At 46.7% G+C, this 11209-nt stretch overlaps 1 protein-coding gene across 1 annotated transcript; it reads right to left on the reverse strand.

The window, feature by feature from the left end:
* Positions 1–5603: 5603 nt before the first annotated feature.
* On the reverse strand, positions 5604–10366 carry GFER (growth factor, augmenter of liver regeneration). Its single transcript, XM_065031238.1, has 3 exons — positions 10117–10366; positions 9450–9661; positions 5604–8643 (listed from the first exon to the last, which is right to left on the reverse strand). The coding sequence occupies exons 1-3, from the start codon at positions 10321–10323 to the stop codon at positions 8481–8483; spliced, it is 582 nt and encodes a 193-aa protein (XP_064887310.1). The 5' UTR covers positions 10324–10366; the 3' UTR covers positions 5604–8480.
* Between the last annotated feature and the right edge of the window lie 843 nt (positions 10367–11209).

Raw genomic sequence — 11209 nt, forward strand, 5'->3', positions numbered from 1 at the left:
GGGGGCTTCTCGGGGATCCACCACCCGCTCTCCCCTGGCCTGCTGTCCGTGCAGCTCTGATTCCCCGTGCAGGGACCAGGGGATCACATGGGGTACACATGTAGCAGGTGTGTTAAGCCCCTTACAATGCAAAATGTTGTAACAAAGCGCAGAATTTCCATGCGCTGGGCCCTGTCTCCAGCTTGCTTTGGCCTTTTGCAGCTTTCTTGGTCTGTTCTTTTCTGGCAGGTGGAATCAGGAATTAACTGTTAAAGCTCATGATGATGCCATTCAGTTTTTCTCAATTACAGGTGAGTCATCATGTCTCCAGATCTATTTCTGACTCTCAGCAGGAAAAGCAGAATTCAGTCTTTCGTTCCTCAATGTCACCAGCTCAGTAGAAATCACATTTTACTATGCAAAAAAAGAAATGGCTATGAAGAGATGGCCAGGTCGGTCCCTCCTACTTGCTTCTGGCAGGATGTTTCATGGGGCTGGCCAGGGGCTGCACCCCAGTGTCAAGAGCATCACCAGCTCCCCTCTGAATTGCAAAGACCGTATTTACTTGAAGGGGTTACCATAGGTGAGCTTTTCAAACAACTTCAGCACTTTAGAAGCAGCTGTTCCAGTGTCCTCAAAAATGGTTTTCATGCTTTGAGAACAAACCACCCTGTACCCGTCAGCCTAGGGTTACGCAGGGAGGCAGGGGCAGCCCTGCCCGTGGAAAAGGCAGAAAAATAGACAGACCCTCAGAAAACCAACAGCTGGTGACACTGGGAAAGACACTTCAATCCTCCTGGCTCCCCTGCTCCCCCTTCCTAACATGTCTTCCCCAGTTCATCAGTCTTGACTGGGACAGGCGGATTTTGGACAACCAAGATACTGCCCGAATCTTTTAGATGCTACCGTCGAACAAATCATAGCTGTTTCCAGACAGATATATGATTTATACACTTCAGGGTGTGGCCATGACACACAGAGCAAGATCCCCACAGAAATCCCTGCTTCCAAACTTGTCCTCTTTCTTCAGGGTTCATCTCTGCAGCTTCTGCTGTGCCCAGTGTGTTTGCACAATCCTTTTTCACATTGTGTTGTGGCTCGCTTTTGTCCCCTGCCAGTGTGCAGATAAAGCACAGCAGCTATCTGTAGCCTACATGCAAACTGCATTTCTGTTTCACTTCCTACTGCTGCAAATAAGTGACAGAGACACAGAGGCAGCCAATAACAGGAGAGGATATTGCATTTGAGCATCTTCCCCATCAAATGGAGGAAAAAAGCTGCACTTGGAAATGGCACTTTCCAGAGCATTTGTTCAGTTTGTAATAAGTGATGGTCAAAATTGTTAATGTTGAACAAATCGAGTAGGATTCAATTGTATTATGCATATTATTGTAAGCAGTAACTGTGCTTGTGCGAGTTTGATTATGTTTTGTAGAACCTTGTAGTAGTAGTTAAAGACAATGCCATAAATAACAGGACTACCAGGTGGTGCCATAAATAACAGGACTACCGGATGGTGTCATAAATAACAGGACTCCCGGATGGTGCCACAGATAATAGGACTCCCAGATGGTGTTACAGATAACAAAGCGCTCGGATGTTGCAACAGATAACAAAAGTTCCAGAGACGGAAATTCCCAGCACGTAAACGAACGCACAACGTATATAAGCACATACGAAAGGTTGATTTGGTGTGCCTGTTGGTGGAACTGAGCTTCCCCCGGTCACCCAGCGCTGTTTTGCCTAATTACCGCTTGCTAAATAAAATCGATTGATTGACTCAGAATCGATTTATTGGCTCTTATTTATAACAAGTTTGAGCAAGTTCTGTCTGCAGTTCCTGCTCCCCCTGGATTTCAGTGATGGAGCAAACAGAGCAGCACGCAGACAAGTGCCTGAGATGCGCCCAGGTATATGCGAGTTTAATTAAGGGTGGTAGAAATCATGGGTTTGCCTCATGCTTCTTATAGCCGCGCTGACTTCTTAATCTTTGTCTCCAACATAAAAAAGCGATCAGGTTTTTACCCAGGGCTAAGTATGTGGACATGACAACCTTGAGAAGACAAGAACTGGGGCTTTCTCCTTTAAAGCCTCTTGGAGTCAGCTGTACGCCTCAGCTAAGGGCTGATTTCAGCTAGCTCTTCAGAAATAAGAGCGGTGATGTTTTTCAAGGGCATATGGCTAAACATAACCAATTTATGAAAGCATACCAGGTTATCTGTTGTTAGCTGAATGACTTTGTTGCGAGCGTCGCTCTGTGAAGCAGAACATACTTGCAAAAAAATTTCCGAATAGATAGCCAAAGCTGTTGCACCCCAATTCACAGCCCCGGCGTTGCCATCGCTGGGATCGGGACCTGGCCCAAAGGAAGCCTGGTGAAGAATGAGATGGGTTAATATGACTCCTTACAGCAGGACTGACCATATTTTCCCTGTGGAATAGGGTAGCAGTGAGATGCTCCTGATTTGGTAGGCAAAACAACCAGCCACACTTTCTGCTCAACATCTCTAAAATAAAATAGTGATGTGAAACCGCCCTGCTCTCCGAGCAGCTTTGACAATGCGTTTACAGCGAGGCTGCTGGGGCTGAGCAATTCAGCAGAACACCGGGTACAGCCCCGACCTCAGCAGCTCCACAAGTTCTGACGCTGCTTCACCCAGACATGGGTGGTAAAATGGCTTGTTCTTCACATTCCCGGGGCAGCATGCTTGAAGCAGTACTTTGATACGTGTTCATTTACCTGATACTCCAAAACACTTCACTTGACATTCATTAGAGTTTGGCTAATGTTGCTTTTCAGCCATTAGTCTCTAGAAAAAAAGAGTTGATGGAAGTATCAAGAGGTGCTTAGAAATTCAGAGTGTCCATTCACAGAGAGAATGGACTCCTGAGCAGCAATACCCTAGCACGCTATTGCTAGAAAGCTACTTCATGTCCTCCACTCTAAGAGATCCAAAAATACCTGGAAGATAATTTATTAACTGGTCACTCATCCATTTCTGAAACACAGTCATTTCTCAGCTGGGATGCAGCAGTTACTGTGAAAGTATAAATGCAAGGTAAGCATGCTTGAAAAAAAATGCAGAAAATTTTACTACCTGAAATCGCAGGGGAAGATTTGGATAGCAGAATTCAGTTGAGAACAGAAGAGTGAACATCTCAGTACTTGCATAAAAATCAAACTGAACAAAAACCCCAAAGGTTTTCAAAGTGCTTTCCAGTGATGCAGTTGCAGGCTGGACATCTCATCTAGTGAACTTATTATTTGCTCCTCAAAATATTTCATAGCACGAAAAGTTTGGGGGTTTTGGCAAACCAGTGATCTAATCTGACTGAGTCAGCGGGGGGAACTCTGCTATGGAGAGGTGTGCAGACAAAAGGGAAAGATGATCCTGAGCTCGTTTCCAAACTGACCTGAGGGCCACGGCAGCCAAGTCACATCATGTAGGGCCTGACCAACAAGCTGACTGTGGTGTGTGTCACCTGCGACCTGCTGGGTGTTGCTGCTCAGCGGGTCCAGTACTGTGAGCAGAGCTGACGGTGACACGGACACCGCAGCCTCCGAGCAGCTCGAACCTGCCCCGACACGCAGAGCTGCTGCAGTTCCCATGTGAGCTACAGCCAGATTCACCGCCAAAGGAGCTCGCCCAGCTCCGGCCCTTTGTTATTGTTGGTTCTGCTCGTGTTACACAACAAAGCAAGATCCGCAGCGCAAGTTCTGTGGGGAATTAAATAATGTGGTATTTGTAGCAGTATACTGAAAATAATAAATGATTTATTGCTACACTGAATATGACAAACATTGAATAGGTTCTCAGATTCAAAAGATGTAAAGTGATGTAAAGAAGGTTTGTGGGACAGACTGATCCGAGTGATTTTATCAAACGATCTCAGGCCCAGGACTGTGCAGTACAAGCACTCTAAAACAGCCTCTCAGATTTTCATCTGAATAGGAAATACAGGCAAAGGCTGCAGAAACCCCTATTTTTTATCCCCATTTTGCAGAAGTGGAAGTGTGGCTACAGGAGATGACGTGACTTACCTGGAATCCAACAAGAAGCTTGTGACCAAGAACTGAATTTTGATCTCTTGAGTCTCCAGCAACGTGCTTTAGCCACATAGAACTTGTCTTACATACCTTGCAGATCTTTTATCCCATCTAAACAGCAAGACACAAGGCACAGTCACAAAATGCACTTTTTCACACTACTGGTAGCTTGGGCCAGACTAACATGAGGTAAAACACTTGATATCTGGAGCAGTTTGCTATTCCAGAGAAAAGTAAGAGACAGGCAAGTCAAGGAAATTCAGGCTTTGTTGCCCTCTACTGTTGGCTTGGGTAAGATGCAAAGCAAATTTTCCTCATAGCTTCAGCCCTGTGAAGCACATTACAGGAACAGACAACAGAAGGCAAAAAGCAGTGTTAAACTTTACTTCTAGAAGTGTTCTGTTGATTTGCCTACATGCTGTGGTTTTGCTTTATTTGCTTTATTTCCTATTAGCCTACAAAATCAAGAGTTGACTTCAGACAACCTTGTTGGCGGTTTCTAGTGAATCTTAATCATGTCTACACAGAATAATGAGCAGTTCTTCTCTGTCATTCAGACAAAAAAACCTGGACAGTCACTCCAGGAATGGAAAAAATTCAATGCTGACATGGAGAGGCAAAAAAAACCCAAAGCAAAATCCAACCTCTACCCTCTCCAAGCCTGTAAAGCTCCCAACGGGAAGAAATATCACCCACTGCCTGTAACAGGCTGCAGGCAAAAGACACATGCAAGCAAACCGACTCTTGGGAACCCTCCTGTAAACAGGAGACTGTTCACACCCAGCACGCTGCAAAGGAACAGCTAATCCCTGGAAAAATGTTAAAGACGCAGCGGCGCTTCCACCTCCATCTGCACTCCTTCCTTGCTTAAGCAACTCTACCTCCCATTCACAAAGATGACAATTCCCTAGTGGCTGCCTGTTCTTTGCTTTCAGGGATTGAAATGCAATGAATGCAAACTGGTCTATGAAAACAGTGAGAGCTTTGTGAAGCTGGAAGGTTGGCCTGTGGCACAGCCGCAGCTCTTCAATAAGGTCCCATAGGCTCAGCACCTGCTCCTGCCGGGGCTTTGTCTCACATGGCCTACTCGTACCGACGGGAACAGGCTCCTTCTTTCTGGAAAACGCGGTGGGATGTCCACGGTTGTGCGGTGAATACGCAGTTAGCAAACACTGCCCTTCAGTGGTCAACACTCTCCTCAAATTCAGCAACATTTGAGCTACTCCCAACTGTAACACAACCCTTAATGCTGTTAGAAACACACACCAAAAACAAACACGTGAACCCCATAAAAAAATCCCATTGGTCCCCACATGAAACCAAACTCTGATCTTATGAGCCGGATAAAACCACTGAAGTTTTGTAGCTTCTTGGCCCACAGAGAATTGCGTCAATTCAGCAGCACAACAGAAAAGGACCCGTTGCAGCCCCATGTTGTCTGATCACACACCAAACCCCACAGCAACAGCTGAGCCAGCGAGCTCAGCCCGTGATAAAACACGCGGCATGCCGATGGTGAGATGCACCAGTACCTCATGGCTTCCCCTAAGGTCTCATGCAGCAGTGAAGCCAGAAATTAACTCAGTTGCTTTATTATTTTTACATCAACAGGAAATATAATTTGAATGCGGCTATGTTTAAAACTAGATTTAATCATTTAGAAGAGAATTCACAATTTTCTGTACACAAATACAAGTACCTTCAATAGAAATTCCTCACAGAAGATTAAAACTTGAGCTGTGGTACAAATGAGCAGCAAAACAAAACCCCCCTCCCCACACAGTCAAGTCAACAGAGGTGATGATATGCCTGAAAAACATTTAAGTCGAAGCTCTTCTGCAAAGCCATAAACATGAGAGAACGCAGTGCAAGCAGGTATTTTATCAAACGGCCACTTAGTAAAGTTACAAACTGCTCTAATAACATACTACCAGCTGCAGACGGGGCTTTTCTTTCTGCACGCACCTCCCTGGACACCACAAGGTGACAAAAATTTGGTGTTGCCGCAGTTGCTCTCCCAGATTTTGAGCAGGATACACGTTTCTTTTCCTCCCCACGCTCTCCAGATGTGTGCAGATGCTGCGGGATAGTGAAAAGTCACAACGTGCCCATCACCAGCCGCTGGCCAGCACGAGACAGCAGCAGCTCCAGAGGTCAAGTGCATTTGCACTTGCACAAGTAAGTGCAACTCACCCAGCCGACCCGTTTTCAGTATTAAGATGAAAAAGGATGAGACGGGTGTTGTGCCAACCTGCTCATTTAGTCTGAAGCAAATTAGGAAGAAATACCATCTGCTCTATGGGTGATGAAACTGTCACTGAGAACAGTCAGGGGCAGATTGGGGAGGAAGAACCGTAAATTTCTCCTTTAGCATAAGCAAGTCCATAAGCAAGCCTGTTCACAACACCAGATAAAGCTGTCCTGACAGAACCGGGTAATTTAGGTCATGCGTGACAAAATGAGGGGTTGGTCCTCTCCCCACTACTGGATACCAACATGATTCATTGTGAGGACTGAGATCGTTACTTACCAAAAAAAAAGGGCCGGAATTCATTTGTTCTAAGAACCCCAACATGCTAATAGGCAAATAGGGAAATTTTCTGAGCACTTTTAATAACCTGAATGATACCTTCAAGCCATATGTCAGATCGCACACTTTACGAAGTACCTTATCATCCGTTCAGTTGGGTTTGGGAACGTTACTATATAAAAACTTCATGAATAACCAGTCCATAAAATCTGCCTCATGCTATTTTAACAGGTCCAACTTGAAAGAACTTGAATACGCCATAAAATATTAAAATGTATTTCCAAAGTTCTTATTGCTTCTCTAAATGCTGAGAAGCCCCATGCACACAGGTGCGAAGAGCAAAGTTCTACTTATGAGCTGTCATCACTCTAGTATTATTATAAAAGTACTGTTAGCATTTCGAAGGAACACTTTATCAGCAAGAGTAAATTTACAAATGCACTGTGGGGCACGAAATAAGGAAGCTCACTGAAACACAGCAGAAGACCTCAGCAGGAAGTAGAGAAGGAAAAAAGCTGCTATTGCCACAGTTTGTGCAAACTCCTGCAAACTTTTAACGGCCAGAAATGCAATAAGGACACAATATCGCTTATCTGATCTACAAACTTGAAATGATTTTGACTTTTTTTTTTTGTAAGCTGTCTCTTTTTATAGAGAGGTGTGTTAGGAAGCTTTGTGGTGTAAACCATTTCTGCTGCTATTGCACTGGAATCTGGAATTCACACCTATAGGAAAAATACCCATGGCGTGGATTCTGAGTGGTTCCAACAGATGGAATCGACCGCAGGGACTCCTTTGAGTCCTCTGCGCAATGAATGTGATGTAAAGCTGACATCCAAGTCTTGAGCAGGACTCAAATACTGCAGGTAGGTTTGTAAAGTCCTTTTGTACTAGCGAGATTTATAGCTAAGGGACGACACCAGAATGGCAGCCAGGTCAGCAATTACCAATCAAGAATTTCAAAACGCAAGTGATATCTCAGAAATACTGCATGCCGAATAAAGCTGAACTTTCCAACCAAAATGATTCTATGATTCATTACAGATGTCAGTCTCAAGCTATTTTCACAACTGACGAAAGTTCACAGCACAGGTGAAGACATTACCTGCTTTAGGAATAAGTAGTTCATTATACCACTTCTGGATCCAAAGAAAATTAGCAATCAATTGAAAACATTTTAATTTCACCAGGTGATACTTTGTTCCATTCATCAGATGAGGGTTTTTTTCTTGTCCTGCTTTAGTTTCCCTTTCCACAATGTTCTCTTACATGATAAGTTGAAACACAAAATGAGAAACCCAGGCTCCATGATTTTAATATTTAAATTATATGTATCTACCTTCAGGCCTTTCATCAAAGGAACTGGATCCAAGGTTAACAAAAAGCACTGGAGATCTCAGAAAGAGAGATCTGGGGGTACAGACTTGGTACAAAACCCAGCACAAGTTTTCTCTAGGGGAACAACAGAAATGAAAAAGTCAATTAATCAGATGCATTTTCTAAAACATCAGGATAATGCCTGCAGATAAACATCAAATGCCACAGCGCAGCCCTCTACAGCTGTGTTTAGGGAAAAGGAATTCTCGTCCCAGAAATAAGCAAATGCCCATAAAACAAGGAAATGTCATAATGAAAAAGTCTCCTTGAGTTTGTCAGTGACTTAATTTCACCGGCTTTTGGCAATTCCTGTGTCAAATGTAAGGCCTCAGTCCCTCAGGTAACATATTCACGTAATCATTTATCAAAACACTATTAGGATAAGATCTTCAAATTTACTTTTAGAATTGGTTTACCTTTATTTCCACAAGCCAATCAGTCACACCCACGCACACACAAACACAGGTTTTGACTCACACATCTCCCTGCAGTGGCTGGACACCAGAGCGAGTTGGTCTGTCCCATTTCCACAGCAGTCCCTGTGGATTAATCACAACTACCGTCTTTCCAACCATCTCGCCAGCGCTCGTCCACACGAGAGCAGTCAAATTCCGATTTCCCCAGTTTCCTGTTCACTTCATTGTGAAGAAGACACAACCACTGGGAGAAGTTATTTCTGTTGCTCGTATCAGGCTGGTTTGTACGCAATCTGCAAACAGGGAAGAGAAAAGAAGTGTCACCTCTTTACAGCGACCAACTTCAGCTCCCAAAGCAGACACACAGCGCACCGACAGCCAGTCGCCTTTTCTGTTCTTGCAAGATGAGTCCCAAAGAGACCCGAGAAGAGAGGACACAGAGATCAGTCATTATCAGAGGCCAAACCTTCACTTTAAAATACCGATGATTGCCAAGAGTTTGCTTCATTCAGTACCCTGTCTTACAAATGGAAAAGATGCAAGAGTCACACCTTGTCTATGATAAAAAGCAAGAAATAATCGAGTCCAACAAAACACTGAATTGAAAAAAACAAAATACAATAATAAATGAAAAATACTGAGCAGCTGTTTTACCATGTGATGCCTGCAAAGTCAATAATTAGGCTTTCGAGAAACAAGCTGACAGTAACAAGAATAGAAAACTTTATCAAACATCACAGCCCATTTCAGCCTTTGCCTCCACTGCTGAGACTGCCAATAAAAGGGATTTTCTGGAGTAGAACCTTTGCTTCCTGAAAGCCACATTATTTCAAGTCCTAGTCTAATTCCACAACTGAACGCTAGTCCAGTTTGAACCACAAAATCCCGAAATTGCCTCAGGGAGGCCTTGGAGGCAGCATATAACCCAACAGCATGAGCAAGGGTATTTGTTTTCTGTGCAAGTGTATCTGATTGATGCAACAATGGAAGAAACCAGCTCAGTAGTGACAAACCCCCAGGGCAGGAGGAGCTGCTGATACACAAATGCTTCAGCCCAGCATTTCAGGACACCAAAAAAAACCCTACTGAAGCAACTCACCGCTCCCTCAGGTCCTCAGCGCAGTGCTCACAGGGGTAGAACTTGGAGAAGAGGTGGATGAAGTCGCGCATGTCGCGCTGCTGGGCTCGGCTGGGCTGCTCGGGGTAGTAGGCGGCCATGGTGTGCAGGAAGGCCCAGGTGCTGCGGCCCAGCTGCTCACTGTCCAGGGGACAGTCCGGTGGCGGCTCCTTCTCCTCCACGACCGTCGGGTCCTGGAGCAGGAGAGATGGTTGTGAGGGGGTGACGGTGCTTGGTGGGGAAACAGCCCCTTAGTGGTTGAGGGGGATGAGATGGGGGGACAAGAACAGAGCCCCCCTTTGCACCCCGGGTGCTGCTGTAAAGGGCAACTAAAAGCATTTCTACGGGTAGATGAGGTTCTTAAGAACATGGTTTAGTGAAACTGTTAAGCTAACGGTTGGACTTGATGATCTTGAGGGTGTTTCTAACCGAAATGATTCTATGATTCCAAGACGGAGGCCGCTTCCCGCTCCCACAGCAAAGAGGCACTGCCCCCGGGCCCGTTACACCCTGAGGAGGGGACACAGCCCCACCACACTGCGGGAGGGACCATGGAGGCCCATCTCCCAGCTCTGCGGGGGCTGCGGAGAACGACAGCCCCCGAGGTGACAGCGGAGGCTCCCGCCCCAAAGCAACACCGCCGCCTCACCCCGCCGCCCGGGGCCGCCCGCTTCCTCTGCTCGCGGAGCCAGCTCTTGAAATCTGTGCAGGCTCGACACGGCTTCTTGGACGGCTCCTCCGCCCCGGAGCCCGCGGCCCCGTGCGGGGCGGTGAAAGGGAAAGAGAAAGGGCCGCTCTCGGTGCCCGGGAACGGCGAAGCGCCACGGCCCGGCCGGCCTTCGCTGGGCGCCGCCATCTTGGCGCCGCGGTGCACGCCGGGCCGGGGCGGCCGCGGCGGGAGGCGCCGTTTGAACCGCCCGGTTCCCTCGGGCGGGGCCGGGGGGCCGGTCACGGCACGGGCGGGAGGGACACGCTGGACGGGGCTTCTCCGGGTCTGGGTGAGGCGGCTGGTCCCGCGCGTTCGCCATTAAACACCATAATCACAGAGTGACAGCCTGGTTGGGGCTGAAGGCACCCCTGGGTATCCCCCAGCCCAAGCCCTGCTCACGCAGGGTCACCGGAGCAGATCACACAGGTCGGTCCAGGCGGGTTTGAATGTCTCAGAGAAGGAGACTCCACACCCGCTCTGGGCAGCCTGGGCCAGGCTCTGGCACCCCACAGCAAAGAAGTTTCTCCTCATGTTCAGATGGACTCTTCTGTGTTTCAGCCTGTGCCCGTTGCCCCTCACCCTGTCCCACTGAACAGAGTCTGGTCCATCCTCTGACAGCCACCCTGGAGGCATTTATAATATAAATAAGATCCCTCAGCTTCTCCAGCTGAACAGTCCCAACTCTCTCAATCTCTTCTCATAATAAAGATGCTCCAAAGTGTGTGTTTATGGTGTTTTTTTTTGCGAATAGAGAAGCAGCCTCTGCGTTTGAATCTTGTGCACATTTTCCTTCACACACCACAGTGACACGAGCCTCCCAACAGCATTTGTTCACCTCACACCTATATAAATATATATATATATATGGTGTATGGGGCAGATCTCGTGGCCCGGTGCATCCCTCCTACGTGCCAGCGGTGGCGGAGCTCACCTCAGTGTTACCTCCAGCCCAGCGTGATTTAAAGAGCAAACAAACGAGCAACTTGATTCCAACTCACGCACCTGCAGCAGAACATGCCCATATCAAACTTCA

Source organism: Columba livia, chromosome 15 (genome assembly GCF_036013475.1).
Source record: "Columba livia isolate bColLiv1 breed racing homer chromosome 15, bColLiv1.pat.W.v2, whole genome shotgun sequence".
Classification (NCBI taxonomy): domain Eukaryota; kingdom Metazoa; phylum Chordata; class Aves; order Columbiformes; family Columbidae; genus Columba; species Columba livia.